General features: G+C 43.3%; 1 protein-coding gene across 1 annotated transcript in view; it reads right to left on the minus strand.

Annotated features, from left to right (window-relative positions):
- b4galnt4a (beta-1,4-N-acetyl-galactosaminyl transferase 4a) overlaps positions 1–18212 on the minus strand; it is a 170375-nt gene that overhangs the window by 73145 nt on the left and 79018 nt on the right. Inside the window, exon 3 of the mRNA XM_066668549.1 lies at positions 2373–2471. Coding sequence (XP_066524646.1) covers positions 2373–2471 — 99 coding nt within the window. The remainder of the gene's footprint in view (positions 1–2372; positions 2472–18212) is intronic.

Raw genomic sequence — 18212 nt, forward strand, 5'->3', positions numbered from 1 at the left:
AAACCACCACCCTAATCACCACACCAACTCTTCAGCTGTTCTTCAACATGATTTACTCTCCCAGTCCCTCATGGTGAAAATATGGACATGGGCCCAGAGACCAAGGTACATGGAACAGCTAAAAGAAATAACATAACAGCAGCTATCTGGAAACCTGATTTTTGCCTATACATTTATCCATTTGTATAGATTACAGCAGGGCACACGCTGCCAGAAACCACATTAACAAGTCAAGTCTGGCTTCTAGCCTTTGGAGCAGAAGTGAGCCAGCAATCAAAAGGTCTTAGTCTCAAAACCTTGAACTGTACCCAGAACAGACATTGCAGCAAAATGAGTCTCTTGTAGAATCAGTTCAGAACACTGTACATAGCTTGTAATATGTGCTCATCCAATGCTTTTTGTGGAATAAAATGTAAAAGATTTTCTTTTATCTCCTGCAGTCCCTGCCTCTACTCTCATGAGAAAACCTTTATATTAGATGTTTGAACATTCCTGTGAGGATTCATTTACATTCAGACCAACAAAGATTTTTAAAATCAGAGTTGGGTCTTTACTCCAAAAAAAGCGGTCCAATTGCTCGACTGAATATAACTGGTTAACCATCTGCATATATTTTAAGGGGAACATTGAGGATTTCACATACTTCACATGCTGAGAAGATACAAGCGCTAAAGGGCCAAAAACATCTACAAATAAATACTCTGCTAACCAAATGAAAAAAAAGCACTGACTTCTGATGGAGCACCAGTCTGTATTTAATGGATTAAGTGTATGCTGCCTTCAAACTTTCAGCTTTGAGGCACCGTTGCGTAATGCAGGATAAGGATTACAAATACAAGGCTGTGCACGATCATGCAAAAATAACAACAATTAAAAAAAGGAAAGTCATATCTTATTCCATTAACATGACTCCATTAAAGGAATAAAAGTACTTTCACGCGCACTGTTTATAGCAGGTGTGTTTCTATCACTAACCTGTAGCAAATGTGGCACAGCAAGCTTAGCTGTCAGTCATGATTCTGGAAATCTAGTAGCTGATTTGCCGCCATGCTTTGCAAATTCACAAAAAATTACTAGACAGGCTTGATTCACATTATTTTAAATGAGTCAGCCGCGGCTAGGCAACAATGATTAGAAAGGTAATTTCACAGCACTAAAATGACATATCTCTGTCTGAAATAGGTTTTCAGAAAGCACACGGCCAATGAAGTGGGCAATCAGCAGCCAATGAAACAGAAACCTGAGGCAACTGATCCAGGCCTAGATATTTTACTCAGACTAAGGCAGCCATAGAAATGCTGGAGCCCAGCAGCCTCAAAGGCTCACTGGATCCACACGGCCATGAGCCTGAGCTCAGCTAATCCACTAATACGGCAGCTCTCAGTGTGTGTTCTGCTCAAAGCTCTGACCCAGAGTTCTGGCCCAGAGCTGTGAGCGTGAGCTCATGGATAAGTCAGCTTTCTTTGCTGAATTAGAGAATGAGAGTGTTTTCACATCAGCCTTGTTTGGTGCAGACATTTCAACTTTAGTTAGGTCTGTTTTCACATATGTAAACACTCCACCCCTGCTCAGGTGCACAGAGCATTTCCTGAACATGCAGCGGTCGCAGCTGTTCCAGACTCAATATGTTTTGTGCCCTGTTCTTTTTTCTTTTTTCATTCAAAACAATGCTACATCCATGCTACAAGTCTGTTACCACTGAAATTATGTTGCACAAAGTAAGCCTAATATAAACTGAAAGAGTATTACATCACTAGCTACTCAAACTGTACGCCTCTACTACAGCACTTGGCCACAAAACTAGACAACGTTTACTGGCATGTTTGTGATAGTTTGTCAAGGCTGATATCTATTTATTGTACAGAAATTTCAGTAGCATGTAGCAAAATTCATCTTTTGACCTCTTAGCTACTTCCTACTTCAGTAGGTGCAGTGAAGACCAGAGGAAGAGAGGCAATTTGGTAAAACTTGTCATGTTTTAAACAGTTTTGTTTAACACTGGAGGAGATTCTCTAAAATGCCATTGGTTTCTTTTATAACATCCACCAGAATTCCTAATATGGGCATGGCATCAACTACAGAATACTTTTGGCCAGACATCTGTGAAACATTTTAAATCATACAGACAAACCAGTCATAAAGAACACAAAAATTGTGACCATTCAACATGCCCATGTGTGCAGCTTGGTAAATTTAGCGACTGCAGCGTGAAACTAACCAAATGCAATTATACTGTATTTCATTTAGTATTTAAAAAATTTAGTATAAAACACACACACACACACACACACACACACACACACACACAGATAGTGGTGATCATCCCAGTGCTAAATTCATAACAATAGTAAAGAGCAATTGTGTGCCCTTACCTCAGGTTTCCATGGCAACTTCTTGAGTTTCTGAGCGAGAGACTTCCGGATCTCAGACTGATCTCTGCCATTAGTGCCATCACCATGAAGCTCATCCTCCTGAGAGAGAGAGAGAGAGAGAGCAAGACAAGAGAGAAAGGAGAAATCAGGTCCATATTATGATCACATAATAACAGATGACAATATTAATAATAATAAAAAAAAAACGAAGCTGCATTTCTGAGCCATTTTGATCGTTATGATGAGAAATTCTCCAACTTCCACTTCACTGAACCTTTGGGATGTTGGTGAAATTGTATTATTTGAAAGCAGGCTTGGACATAGCAGCTACACGAAGGAAGAGAAATGATGGGAATGAAGAAATGGAATAAAAGGAATAGTGCTGTGTGACTCATGTTTGGTTAAATGTGAAGTGTCCCTGTGCTTACAAGAGAAAGCCCAGACCTACTAGCACAAACCACATGTACAATAGAAGCTAACAGCCATTGGCAGTAACTCCACAACACGTAGGCTACACAGTGTATATTATATATTTGGGAACACATGAACATCCAACATTTCTTCTGAAATCCAGAGCTTTAAAAAGTAGTTTGTCCCAATTTTGTTGCAGTGACTGTCCCTACTCCTCTGGTATGGCTGTACACTAAATGCTGGAACATTATTGTAAGGATTTTATAGCTTTCAGCCACAGAAACATCAGTGACAAACGCCACTTCAGCTCATCTCAGAGGTTTTATATGGTGCTTCATCACTGCGGAGAACACAGTCCCACTGCTCCACAGTTAAGTGTTGAGGGGCTTTATACCTCTCTAGCCCATGCTTTAGGATCTTATGTGCAACTGTTCCAGAAAACCGTCATTTACCGGCAATGTTTTTCTGTGGAGATTAATGAAACTGTGCAAACACATTCGAACACCTGTTTTCATAATTGGTGCATGTTAATGCAGCTGAATTCACTGATTTGTCACGCCTTCGTCCTGTCAGTCTGTTGTCCCCGCCATGTGCTTTATTCGCACATGGCTATGTTTTGTTTATATCCTTGTCTCCGCCCTCGTCCCGCCTCCTCGTCCGTGTCATGTGTCAGCCCGTCCTCGTTATCTGTCCAGGTGTGTCTCGTTTGTGTCTGTATTTAAGCCCTCTTGTGTCACGTCCTGTTTGTCGTACATTTCTCATTTCACTTTTCTCATGTCTAGTCGGTCGTGTTTTCGAGTCTGTCCGTCTGTCTCCACAGTTTCTCCGTGTTTGTTTCCCTAGTCGTTGTTTCGTGTCGTAGTTTCTTTTCCTCTCTCGTTCCTTCGTTTTCTCTTTAGTCTGTCAGTCCCGTTTGCCCTGTTTAGCTCCCCTTGTTTAGTTTAGCCTGGTTAGCTCCCTGTTTGTTTTCGTTTTGTTAAGGTCTCTGTTTTGTTGTTTTCCTTTATTAAAAAGCTGTGTTTTAGCGAGTGCGTCCGCCTCCCTCAATCCGCCCCTCGCTCCTGACAGAATGTACGACCACCAGGACGCAGCTAGCACAGCAAATATGTTCGACAGGGCTGCAATATGGAGTAGTCGGCTCCGGCAGATACACGCCAGCGTTAATCAACGCCTACAGGAGGAGGCAGCTCGTGAATCGAGTGATTACGCCAGCGCGAGTCGAAAGAGTCGGCGTAAGAAGCGTGCTGGAGTCCCCCCCTCGCTGGAGGATTACCCCCTCAGGTCCGGGGAAATTTTTGGGGGGGGCGTTAAGGGTAGGGGCTGTTAGCCTCACCTCCGTACCTCTGAGGTCTGAGGCTAACAGGGGCGCACCTCGAGGTGATCTAATGGGTGCGCCTGTGAAACCCCCTAAACCCTTTACAGCTCCAGCGCGAGCCAGGCGAGCAGCACAAACCCCTGTCTTCGTGAGCGCGACGCGCGCCTCTCCTGCCTCCGAGGACGACGTCGCAGGTTCCCCTGCCTCCGAGGACGACGTCGCAGGTTCCCCTGCCTCCGAGGACGACGTCGCAGGTTCCCCTGCCTCCGAGGAAGACGTCGCAGGTTCCCCTGCCCCCGTGGACGTTGCTGCGGGGCTTCCTGTGTCGGTGATGGCGGCACCCGCCGCTCCAGTCCCCGTGATGGCGGCACCCGCCGCTCCAGTCCCCGTGATGGCGGCACCCGCCGCTCCAGTCCCCGTGATGGCGGCACCCGCCGCTCCAGTCCCCGTGATGGCGGCACCCGCCGCTCCAGTCCCCGTGATGGCGGCACCCGCCGCTCCAGTGTCCGTGATGGCGGCACCCGCCGCTCCAGTGTCCGTGATGGCGGCACCCGCCGCTCCAGTGTCCGTGATGGCGGCGGCACCCGCCGCTCCTGTGTCCGAGACTACGGCGGCGCCCGCCGCTCCTGTGTCCGAGACTGCGGCGGCGCCCGCCGCTCCTGTGTCCGAGACTGCGGCGGCGCCCGCCGCTCCTGTGTCCGTGACTGCGGCGGCGCCCGCCGCTCCTGTGTCCGTGACTGCGGCGGCGCCCGCCGCTCCTGTGTCCGAGACTACGGCGGCACCCGCCGCTCCTGTGTCCGAGACTACGGCGGCACCCGCCGCTCCTGTCCCCGTGACTGTGGCTACGGCCTCTCCTGTCCCGGTGACTGTGGCTACGGCCTCCCCTGTCCATGTCCGTAGGTCGGCCCGAAGGACTTCAGGGCCGATCCCCAGAACTGTGCCCAGGCTGGTTCCTCAGACTACCCCACAGACATTAGCCAGTCCTGGGCACCCCCCTGTTATTTTGGTTCCCTTGTCTGTCCCTGTCATGGTTCCCGTCTCTGTCCTTGTCCCAGTACCCGTGTCAGCCTTTGTCTCTGTCCCTGTACCTGTTACTGTATTCATGTCTGTCCCCGTAAACGTCTTGGTCCCTGTTCCCCTACCAAGTCCAGTCCAGTCTCCTGTGAGTCCTGTCCAGTCCCCTGTCAGCCCTGTCCAGTCTATGTTTCAACCCCCTATCTTGTCTCATGTTCAGTCCCCTGTTAGTCACGTCCAGTCTCCATATCCGTCCAGCGTTCAGTCCCCTGTCTTCTCTCCAATCCAATCTCCGTTTCAACCCCCTGTCTTGTCTCAAGTCCCGTCTCCCGTGAGTCCTGTCCAGTCCCCTGTCAGCCCTGTTCAGTCTATGTTTCAACCCCCGGTTCAGTCCTCTGTTAGTCATGTCCAGTCTTCGTATCCGTCCAATGTCCAGTCACCTGTCTTGTCTCTGTTTCAACCCTCTGTCTTGTCTCCTGTCCAGTCCCCTGTCAGTCCTGTCCAGTCCCTGTTTCAACCCTCTGTCTTGTCTCACGTCCAGTTCCCGTATCCGTCCAATGTCCAGTCACCTGTCGTGTCCCCAGCTCCTGTGTCTGTTCCCGTCCTGTCCTGAGTCCTGTCACCCGTTGGTTTGTTGTCCGTCTTGTTTTTCCGTGCCCTCTCCAGTGCCAGCTCCTGGGGGGTTTAGGAGTACGCGCCCGGGAGTTGCGCGTTCTTGGGGGGGGGGCATCTGTCACGCCTTCGTCCTGTCAGTCTGTTGTCCCCGCCATGTGCTTTATTCGCACATGGCTATGTTTTGTTTATATCCTTGTCTCCGCCCTCGTCCCGCCTCCTCGTCCATGTCATGTGTCAGCCCGTCCTCGTTATCTGTCCAGGTGTGTCTCGTTTGTGTCTGTATTTAAGCCCTCTTGTGTCACGTCCTGTTTGTCGTACATTTCTCATTTCACTTTTCTCATGTCTAGTCGGTCGTGTTTTCGAGTCTGTCCGTCTGTCTCCACAGTTTCTCCGTGTTTGTTTCCCTAGTCGTTGTTTCGTGTCGTAGTTTCTTTTCCTCTCTCGTTCCTTCGTTTTCTCTTTAGTCTGTCAGTCCCGTTTGCCCTGTTTAGCTCCCCTTGTTTAGTTTAGCCTGGTTAGCTCCCTGTTTGTTTTCGTTTTGTTAAGGTCTCTGTTTTGTTGTTTTCCTTTATTAAAAAGCTGTGTTTTAGCGAGTGCGTCCGCCTCCCTCAATCCGCCCCTCGCTCCTGACATGATTAGAGAGATGTCCAGAATCCTTAGACCACTTAAAGATCTGGTAGTGATAATAGATTTAGAACACAAGCTCAAACAGAAAATTAGAATTTTCACACTCCTTCACATATTTATTAAATAATTTTCTCTATATATTTTTTTTTCTAAATCTCTAACGTTTATGTTTACCTGAAGATTTCACTGTCTGGTATATCAGAATGATTCATCAGAGGCTTTAACACAATCAGCTCAAGTAGGGCATACAATATACTAAAAAATTCATGTTAAATATTTTTTAAAATCTACTCTTAAACTTTTATTCAGGTTTTGTTCTTATAATATAATAATAATAATAAAAAAATGTAATCTTTGTGTGCATGAGTTACCTCAGGGTGCTCGAATTGCCTCCCACAACCTAAGAGCACATGTTCACATTCTTTGTGAAACTGTCCTCAGGTGTGTGTATGACTGGATGAGTATGCGATGCCCTGTAATGGACTGGTGCCCTGTGTGGATGTGCTTACTGAAGATGAAGGGATGTATATTCACATGGAATGAAAAGCAGGATCATTAGTACTAGTGGACTAAGATTATCTGACATCACTGTAAGCAGAGAATAGTATCCAATGTGCAGTTCTAAAAATAAAAATACAACAGTAACCATGTCAACCATACTACAAATAGCATGACATTTATCTCATATGCAGCTCATCTCACATAAATGAAGAACAAACATGGAGGTTAATGCTGAAGTACAGTATATTATTCAGGAGAGAATGAGCAGGAGGAAATTACAAGGAAAACCCATAATCCTGTAGAAACGTGGGATGATGAAAGAAAACCCCACAAAAAACACACAAAAGATGCTAGAAACACACACACACAGATCCATTCAGCTGGAATATGTCCTGAAACTAAATCTTCTACAAATAAACAGTGGGTTTTTTAAATGGCGAACCTCTAGTAGTGTCATTAGGATTAGAAACTGCAAATAATTTTGTGGCAATTGGAACTGCTATTTAATGAGAAATATACTGGATTCCGGAAGAGCAGAACATTCAGGTGTAGTCCACACATACGCAGGAATGTTTTTAACGGTATTATCCTCCATTTTTGTAAAAATACTCATTTACCCTTCAATGTACCAGAGAAGCAGTTTATTCTGTAACAGAAGCATCGTCTTTCACACATGAAACTGTGTTACAAGGTAAAAACTCCTGTTTACACGACAACACCCTAAACCCGGTTTCTGGATGACTTCACCCTGGGCATTTTACCAAAAGATCCACTTTCAGTAACCTACAATGCAGTCTATATGTGAACAAAAGGCAAAAATGCAAAGAAAATGCTTTGACAAATACATGTGGATGGCACTAGGAAGCTATGCTACATCATTTTCAAATATTTTTCATTTTACAGCATTCAATCCTTGAATGATGTTGGAACTTTGGTCATATTATGTATTAAGAAAGTTGTAACTTACCACATACCTTTGATAGATATGTAGTTACCTTTCTTTGACCTACAGTTGCAATCAATATTACTCATTCTCCACTGCAAAGCCTTAGCTGTTAGCAATAAACCAGACACAAACAAGAACACTTCAAATAGCTCAACACAACATATAAAGTGATTCCTCCCAATTCAACACAAAATGCCACAAAGGCTAATGCAGTCTTAGAAATATTTAACCCCTTCAAATCATGTGTCTTTAGTACTTAGTAAAGTTACTTTATTTCTGTAATGACTTGCTGCAAACATAGCCAGACAGCAGCTTCTGTCAGCGGTCCTGAGGAATTGCTCCACATGGGCAATTGCCTCCAATCCACTAATATTCTTGAGTTTGCATGCTGCAACTGCCTCCTTCAAATCCCACAAAACATTTTCGACAGTGTTCACAGTCTACAGTTCTGTTTCATCACTCCACCAAACACAATTGCAGAACCTCTGTGGCTTGTTTATATGGTTTTGAGCAAACTGATGCCAATTTTTTTGTGCTATTGGGTCAGTAGAAGTGTACAGTTCTGGTATGGTATATACCTTACAGCGCAAACTGAATCCTCAGCACCTGCAGCCACCAAATCTTGCTTCTGGTCTTTTGTAGTCACTTGAGGGTTTTTTGTCTTCCCAGGAAGCTGGTGGCAGCTGGTGAGAGCTTCCTCTTTCTGCTATTTCCAGGTAGTGTAGCCAGTGTTCCTTTAACTTTGAACTTGCAAACTGTGCTTCCAAAAGTGTCGCTAGCAATATTCAATGCTTTTGCTCTCATTTTATCTTCTGTTCCCTGATTGTGGAAGTGAGGGTCTCTTCTTGTAACTTTTTGGACAACTCTCCTGACTTGGCCATATTTCTAATACGCAGTCCAACATCACAGTCAACAATCCCCTAGTCAGTCCGGGTATTTGATGCGTTTTACCCGATGCAACTTATGAAGCCTTTGATTAGTTGCATCAAAGAGAACACATGATTTGCGAATGTGTGTTCTTATGATGGACACTATTTAGGGGTTGAAAAATTCTGAGAGAGCAGTTGTCATTAAAAGTGCCTTTTTCTTTTTTTTGTTTTGAATGTGGAGTAACCACTTGTGAAATCCTGAGCTATGTAAATTGTTCTTGTTTGACTGGTTTATCGCAAACAGCTGGAGGTTTGTAATTTTTGCTAATAAACGTAATTTGTAGTAGGGGGTTGAATCATTTTAATTGCAACTGAATATTGTCGCTATTCTAAGAACATGTATCTCAATTTATCTGGATTTTTACTGTAATAAATCCTTTGAACAGCTGTCCTTCACATTGTGTGAGAATTTCATGATGAATACAACAATAGAAACGCTCCAAAATTACTTGTAATAAAAGCTTTGTACCCTGACTTCAACTGAAATTATTGTTTTTCCTTCTCCTGTAAGTTACTATTCTGGAGATATATGTTTTTTCTTTAGACAGCAACAATATTTTACAAAAGTTACACAGCTCTCAGGAACCCCTCCCAAAGGAAATCATAAAGAAGTATTTTAGTAGAACAATGTTGTCACCAATGAGACGTTTGCGCTTGTACATCAGAAAGAATAAAAAGCACTTTATTTCACCTTTAAAGGTAGTGTGTGGGAGATGAAGGTCTGTCTTCAAAAATGATGGGCCTACGTGACAGCTGACATTGCTCATATGTGCTACATTACACACAGAACAGTTCTTCTGTGTGTGTGCAGTGCTAGGAACAACCTTTCTGATTCCCCCGCTAACTGACATAATGAAAACACTCACCTGTATCTACGCACCTCACGTCTTTCTTCTAATTCTATTCAACCAAAAACATTTTCTCAGTTTAGCTAATCGGGGTTATGTGCTGAAATCAATGCTAAACCCATAAGAGAAACATTTCCATTAGTGCAGAGAACTGTCGTACACTTGGCTCTGTGTCAATGCACAGTGCTCCTTGTCTTGGCATTGCATCAGCATTCCCTAAGTGCTTCACCACAGGATATGATGGCATTAACTGGGCATAGAATGTCACTTCTGCATTTTTATGCAGTATTTTGAACCCATTTTTTTGACAGAGAGCATATGTCAGATTTCAGCAGGTTGGTGTTGAACTGAGTTCATACCATAACGAAGCTGGGAGACCATGAATAATAAAAGTAGAAAAAAAAATACTGCTTTAAGTAGTAAAGAATAAATTATCCAAAGTGGAACATGGCTTGCAGTTAGTACTGCAGCCACACAGCCCCAGGATCCCAGGGTCCTGGGTCTGATCCTTACTTTTGGTCACTCTCCGTGGAGTGTGTAATGTATTTGCTTTAAGTCTGTGTGGGTTTTTTCTGAGCCCTCCAGTTTTTTCTACAGTAAAGAACACATAGTCGTAGGTGGACTGGCTGCGAGAAACTGAGCTCAACACCTTACTTCTGCTTCTTTTCAAACTGCCACCAACACAACAACATTAGACAGATTACCACAGTTCCAGGAGAAAACTAACTGCCCAACTCTGTATTTTTTAGTTATCAGAGGTCAGCATTGACTGGCATGTCACTCCTTATTTAACTGCTTTAACCCCAGTTCCATCCTAAACTCTCTCTGGCTGGGTAAAGAGAATGAAGCAAGCTCAGAGATGGATCCTGGGCGTCAGGAAGCAGCTGGAGCTGTAGTAGGCATGGAATATCAATGAGGTTAATTAATTCTCCTCGTTAAAGAGTAAACAGGGCTGGTCTGAAAATGAGAGTCTGGGGCACATTTTTCACGTTGGGGTGATCCACTAACACAGCAGAAAAATGGCACCTCCACAAATCAAATTTTAATTTTCTCAACCCAGTAATAGGTGGGATAATGACCTGAGTGGCTTGTGTCATCACTCTTATACATCTCTGATTCAGATCTGAAAACAAATGCTTTCAGCTACAGTGCTCCTCTGGACTGAAATGTCTTCATCCATTATGGCACAGCTCCAAGTTAAAACAGCAGCGATCAGCGCAGCTCCAGCATGAGTGCGATTACGGGTTCTATTGTGAAAAGTTTTCGTTTCTCTTCGTCTTTATCTTCCTCGTGGAGAGACAGGAACATTATGCTCGTCACATTTTACAACTCGTCCCATTAGCATTCATTAGGAGTAAATCACACTGTGTGCAGATGGAGTTTGTGCGGGCTTTAATTCCGTAATGCTGAATTGAGAATAAATGGCTTCGAAACAGCAAAGTGCTCCCACTACTACAAATGACTTTCCGTCCTTTCAGGCTCTGGTAAATGCTGCAGTCTGACCAAAGCTGCCTTATATTTTATTTTTATTTTTTTATTTTGGGCTTCTCTATATGGGCCCCAATAGGCTGCAATTGATGCTACACTGATGGAGAGCTTAGGTCTTAACTTAATTTATAACACAAAATTAGGTTAGGAGGACACTGACCAGGATATAGAGGCTAGTAGAAAGGAGAGACTTTGCTGGACCACACAAGACACTCGCTGTGGAATGACTCTGTGAAATGAAATAGGAAAAAAAAACAATGTACCAGCAAAGGCAATCTGTATGGAAAAGGGCCTCTTATTATAAGGCACTGAATAATAACTGGGTTTAGGTTCCATATAAATCATAATGACATGGGATCTGATTTAAGCATATCTCTACACTCGCATGAATGCATATCACTGGATTCAGAGGAGGAAAAATGTCCACGGGAAATAAACTTAACTTTGATCAACGAAAATGAATAGATAAATTTATGTGTGGAAAGGCAGAAAATTTGACAAACACAAATTGCAGAGCTTCAAAATTTCTCAACAGGGAGTGTTTTGTTAACAACAAAAAACAAGTCATAAAGTAGTGGAGGATTAGTCATCAAATTACAGTGCAACGAGAGAGAGAGAGAGAGAGAGAGAGAGAGAAAGAGAGAGAGAGAGAGAGAGAGAGAGAGAGAGAGAGAGAGAGAGAAAGAAAGAGAGAGAGAGAGAGAGAGAAAGAGAGAGAGAGAGAGAGAGAGAGAGAGAGAAAGAAAGAGAGAGAGAGAGGCAAATAATGCACCTATTTAAAGTGACAGATTATTCCAGACCCAAATCTGCACAAGACTAAAAGTGTTCTACTCTTTTGCCAATTAAATCGACTAATCAGAATGGATGGTTTTGTTTACAGCATTCTGACCAATGTGAAGAGAAGAAAAATAATCTGATGAATATTTGCTTATTAATTTAGCTTGCCAATATCTGCAATATGCATACACGACCAATAATGTGTGGCACTGACTCAGTCTGGCAGAGTCTGTTCCAAATGTACAGGTTCAGGGCAAGCATCCTTGAGTTCTCTTGCTCTATAGGGCCTTATTTTGGGCAAGACTCTTGTCATGCAAATATAGCATCAGATATTAAATAAATAATGTAAATGCTGCAGCATTTAAGGTGGACTTTAGGCACTAGAACGCAACTGCTGCACAGTAAGCTGAACTGGAAATAGCAGAATGTAAGCGCTGCTTTATTTAAGCTGTTTCAGAGGTGCAGGAATATAACTGCTGTGGTGTAAGACACAAAACGGCAAACTTGATTAAAATGTGGGCAAATTACTTCAGACTCATCTTTAGCTGTTCCTTCATCACAACTCCATCTGCTCTGTAATGTGCCACATTCTTCTTCAGATATTCTTAAATATTGTCTTACAGAAGTTATCTAATTTGCTCATTTTGTTTTATCGTGTGTGCTAACTGACAGTAGTATTAGTAACATTAATGCATCTTATTTTGAAGCATATCGAATGTCCACATGCATATGCTAGACTAATTTTCATTTTAGTTCAGCCTTTAATTCAATACAGCCATACCGTCTCCTCAGCAAGTTAGTCCAGGCGAATGTAAACCCATTCCTAATTAAGTGGTATTACTCCTTTCTGTCTGATAGGTCACAACATGTAAAATGTAACTCTGGTTACTGGTGTCCCCCAGGGGAGTGTCAGTTCGCCATTTTTGTTTACACTAATGATCGTGTTAGCACTGAGCCAAACCAATACATGGTAAAGTTCTCTGATGACACTGTCCTACTCAGTCCATTAACAAGAATTTCTAACTCAAACACTCAAGGTGCTGCTGTAGAATACCTTGTGGCCTGGTGTGATGCACATAAACTGCAAATTAACACAAGTAAGACAGTACAAGTGTTGGTGGACCTTTGGTCAGTCTGCAACCCTGACCTTGTATCCACGCATTGCCACACTGTTGAGCAGGCGAGCTCTTTTAAATACCTCGGAGTTCACACAGACAGTGATTTGAACTGGAGTACACAGGTGACTAGTGTGAACTCTAGAATTCATCAGCGCAGACTCAGATTATTTGGTGTCTACAAAAATATTCTGTTGATTTTCTACATAGCAGCCACTGAATCAATTCTAAGATACAGCATTACTTATAGGTTTGGCAATCTAACTAACTCAGCCTGGTCAAGACAACAGGGAAAATTATGGGCATTCCTGCTTAGCCCGCAGGAGCTGTTGGAGCAGGCTATTTGCAGGCAGGCTCAAACATTGTATCGGACACTACACATGTGCTGTATCCTAAACCATCCATCCATCCATCCATTATCTGTAACCGCTTATCCAATTTAGGGTCGCGGGGGTCCAGAGCCTACCTGGAATCATTGGGCGCAAGGCGGGAATACACCCTGGAGGGGACGCCAGTCCTTCACAGGGCAACACAGACACACACACACTCACTCACACACTCACACCTACGGACACTTTCGAGTTGCCAATCCACCTGCAACGTGTGTTTTTGGACTGTGGGAGGAAACCGGAGCACCCGGAGGAAACCCACGCGGACACGGGGAGAACACACCAACTCCTCACAGACAGTCACCCGGAGCGGGAAACGAACCCACAACCTCCAGGCCCCTGGAGCTGTGTGACTGCGACACTACCTGCTGCGCCACCGTGCCGCCGTATCCTAAACCGTTAACATTAATTTGAATGTAAACCAAGTTTTACTGCTCTAACAAGCAGTCAGTTTTCACTGTGGAAAAATTAACATGCAGATAGCATCACAGTCACACAGCTCCAGGGACCTGGAGGTTGTGGGTTCGAGTCCCGCTCTGGGTGACTGTCTGTGAGGAGTTTGGTGTGTTCTCTGTGTGTCCGCATGGGTTTCCTCCGGGTGCTCCGGTTTCCTCCCACGGTCCAAAAACACATGTTGGTAGGTGGATTGGCAACTCAAAAGTGTCCATAGGTGTGAGTGTATGTGTGTGAGTGTCGCCTTGTGAAGGACTGGCGGCCCCTCCAGGGTGTGTTTCTGTGCACCCAGTGATTCCGGAAAGGCTCCAGACCCATCGTGACCCTGAGCTGGATAAGCGGTTATAGACAATTAATGAATGAATGCATTGCTAATACCAGCATGGGTGTATGTGTCCCTCAGCCAATCAGATTGAACTGTTTTGACTAACTGTTCTACAATGGTGTCAATACTCAAAAGGTCTCTCACATAATAACAACTGTTTAAACAAACTTTAAGCTTCATTCATTAGTTAAAGAAGAGAGATCCACTGGTCTCCACGGAGTCTGAGAAGACAGGAGCAGTCAAGGGGGGGACAGGATATTACATCACAACTCACCTCTGCATATTCCCTTAAGGGCTGCAGTGTTTCACACTAATTACACACACTTTATTCACACTCTGTTCATCCCGGCTGGGTGCGTGGGTGTGTCTGAAAGGAAGCGTAAACAGTAAACACACTACTCTCTCCAATTTCCAGCACTTTGAAAACCGAACAGCGTGAGACTGCCCGCACCGGCAGAGAAATTAATAAGAGGTCTCCTGTGGTCACTGCTTGTTTTATCAACAAAGGATTCGTAGCTCATTTGGAGAATAGGACCTCTCCTAAATAAGTCATTGCCTGGCAGGACATAAAGATTATGACTCAAGAGGTGTCCATAGATCTTGTTTCCTAGACACAAGTTCCAACAATGTACCCTTCCCCTCATGCGTGAATAGAACTGTGGTAAAATTTCTTCAGAAATAAGAGGTATTTTTACAGAACTTTTAACAGAGTATTACTGGTGTTGATTACTAGATCACTAATGCCGCTCCAGCTGATCCCAGAGGATGGAGCTCCCTCACTTCACTGTTACACAGCCCACAGCTGGTGAAGGATATACCCCTGGAGCCGACACTGTGCATTGGGAAAAGTGACTTTGACCTCAACTACAGAGCCTTCCAATTTGATTGGGCATGTTTTTCTATTGAGAGTTTTTGAAAAAACAGTAAACTGCTGCTCTTCATCCACTCCTCACTAATTCTACAAAATTCATACTTAACAATTTTTATGTTTCCACTCAGACAAAGCAATGCACTGCAGATATCCTATACATGTAGCCGGGAGACATTATTAAACAATGTTTGAAAACGCCATCACCTCACCTAGAACCAATATAACCATATATTTTGCATCATAACCCATGCAGTGTGCAATACAGCAATTACACAAAGGTTTCTTCACATTTGCACGTAGAATGGACTTATTTTTAGGATTTTATTGCATCAGTCACAGCAGCTATGCTTTCAAAGAGTTCTCAGACTGAAATATTAGGAGTAGCTCCCCCCTGACGTTTCCCTGCCATCGCTGCAGTTAGACTCAAGAGGAAGCCCTTTTAACGAATCGACCAATCACACAGTGCTGCAAGCCCGAAGCAGAACAGCACTTTGCATGCCTGTCGCTTGGAGGAAACAAAGGCGCTCTTTTTGCACTAAGTGTGGGATTATTTCGGTGCTGCTGAATTATTCATGCAAGCTGCTCCACAGTAGGCAGAGGAAGGGGAGGTAAATAAGGGTGCGATGCAGTCGATAGCTCGCCTGATAGACTGACTCCAATTCATCTAAAGTAGAATTAATAGGACCCTCAGATACGCCGCCACAGCGTTTAGGCACAAAGGCCCCAGAGGCCAGTGTATCACAGCCTAGGGGACAAAGAAACCATGCTAAAGCAATTAGCAGCTCCACACCCTGGCCACAAATGACAGCTGTAATTGATGAGCAGCACAAGCCACTTTAGAAAAAAAATTATCCTTCAGAGCTGGAGCAAACAGAAACACGGAACTGGCATCAAATCTCCATTTTCACTGTGTTAACTCGACAACAATAGATTTAATCAGCGGGGTTCTGCTCCCGGACTCTTCCTACCTGCATCAGGGATTACAAATATATGTTCCTCAGTTTAATGATCAATTTTGCATCACAGAGCAATAGAAAAAAAACCCACAGCAAATCGAATTAACGCACCCCTTGATTTCTTTGTGAGACTATGTCTGAGAAATTAAATTCTGCATTCACCAGATGCTGCAGCCGGCTTTTGGATGTTAACCAAAAATGATCAAATTAAAATGATATTGTGAAATATGAGTACAGTAACTATACTATGCATGACTTCATCCTAGACACTGAACAGGCGCACACAAGCTGGGAAACAGAAAGAACCTGTCATCATTGCAATTGGTCATCTCATATGGTTTCCAGTGACGTAGTTCACATATACACCCAGCGAGAGCAATAGGTGTCTCCCACTGGCTCCCGTTCATGGAAGACTGCCTACTAAAGCCTTGGGATGGAGGGATGGAAAGAGTCAAAATGTGATGGAAAAACAGAGGGAACATGGACATTTGGTTATAAAATGGACGAGGTATAATAGTATTTATTGTCCACCCTTCAATCCACCAGGCCAACACCCCCTCCACCCGGTGCTCAACATCTACACAACAGATTCCAGAGACCCCTTTTAGAAAGAAAGTGCCACTTTAGTTCAAGGTGTTGGTTATTTACAGTGCGGACAATTCACAACATTTCCTACACCGTTATTATGACACCAAGTATCATAACTGAGCACTCTCCAGAGGAGATGTGGATCTTCACAGAGCACTGAGAGCTTGCCTCTGGAACTAGCTACCAGGCAAGGACATTCTAACAATTTTTGTTACCCTAATGTACGTATTACTAAATTAATATCATTAAAATATCTCAAGAAGGAATATCTTTAATTGTTTATAATCCAAAAAAAAATAAATAAATCCCTGCAACTGATCCTGTTCAGCAGATTTAAGGATCCTTGAATGAATAAGCAATTCAACACAATCACAGTGAATTATAACCAAAAGCCTGCTCCTCAGCTGTATAATTATAATTATTTTTATTATTATTATATATTTTATGTAAATGTCTAAATTTGCAACAACCATTTGCCACTTGCTGGTCTCAACATCCTTTTCTACTACTGAGTGCAGAGATACAGGGAATATCAAGGTTTGGTACTAAAGAAAATCTGTTAATACAGATCAGTGGTGTTCTGCTGGTTGATTTTTATATAAAAGTGTTTTAGCGGTAAAAGAAAACTGATTACATGTTTCACTTGATTTACTAGAGTTTGCAGCCTATTTTAGTATTTCTTCCATTAAATCCCGGTGTAAATTTCCGGTGGTGTCTCAAAAATAATGCTACAGGATAAAACACTGCATCTAGAGGAAGGTTTAATAGATGAACACATGCTGAAAGAATGTTTAGCAGAATAACACTGTTTACACTTTCAGCTGCAATAGCATATATATTCAGAGTATAATAACACCTCTGCTCAATGTTTTGGTGAGAATGAGCTTCACTCATTAACACTGATCTGTTAGTCACTGAATACTCATTCTCTGTTTTGTCTTGAACGCTGATAGCTCGATAATTTCACTGTGTTTTTACACGGGTGAAGCTCAACAATAAATTCAACAATACAACAATAAATCAGTGGGGTCTAAACAAAATAAATGGTCAAACCCAGAAGTCGCAGACAAATATTTTAATGTCACTAACTGACTAATGTCATTACACCCTGAAGTTCATCTTGGGCCGTTCTAGTCAGAAGAGGCAAAATAATGCATTATTATTATTATTATTATTATTATTATTTTATTTCCATCTACACACATAATTAATCATGTGACTACATAAACTAATACTGTCACAAGTCATATGTATATTTGAATATCTATAACTATTCTCCCCAACTTCAGTTCTATCAACTCAGTTCACACTGGCCTGCTTTCTCACACACACCTAAAACAACTGACAGCTGGTAGGGCCATCAGCTCAGCACTGCTCCACCAGCCGGACACATGCTGCTGATCTAGAGTCAGCATGGCCCAGAATGACAGGCCCCAAGTCAGTAGGTTCTCATATGAGATCTATCACAGGGAGAAGCATACTCACACACACACACACACACACACACACACACACACAAACACACATACACTCACAGTAGACTCTCAGCTGTCACCTCACAGCTGTCAGTAAGAGTCAGGTATTTCCCCCAAAGGCCAGGACGTCCTGCTTCTGATCAAAACCCTGCCATCTGACTGACCTCCCTAAGGGCCGAACCTAAATTGAACAGCCA

This window comes from Hoplias malabaricus, chromosome 4, assembly GCF_029633855.1.
Source record: "Hoplias malabaricus isolate fHopMal1 chromosome 4, fHopMal1.hap1, whole genome shotgun sequence".
NCBI classification, from domain to species: Eukaryota; Metazoa; Chordata; class Actinopteri; order Characiformes; family Erythrinidae; genus Hoplias; species Hoplias malabaricus.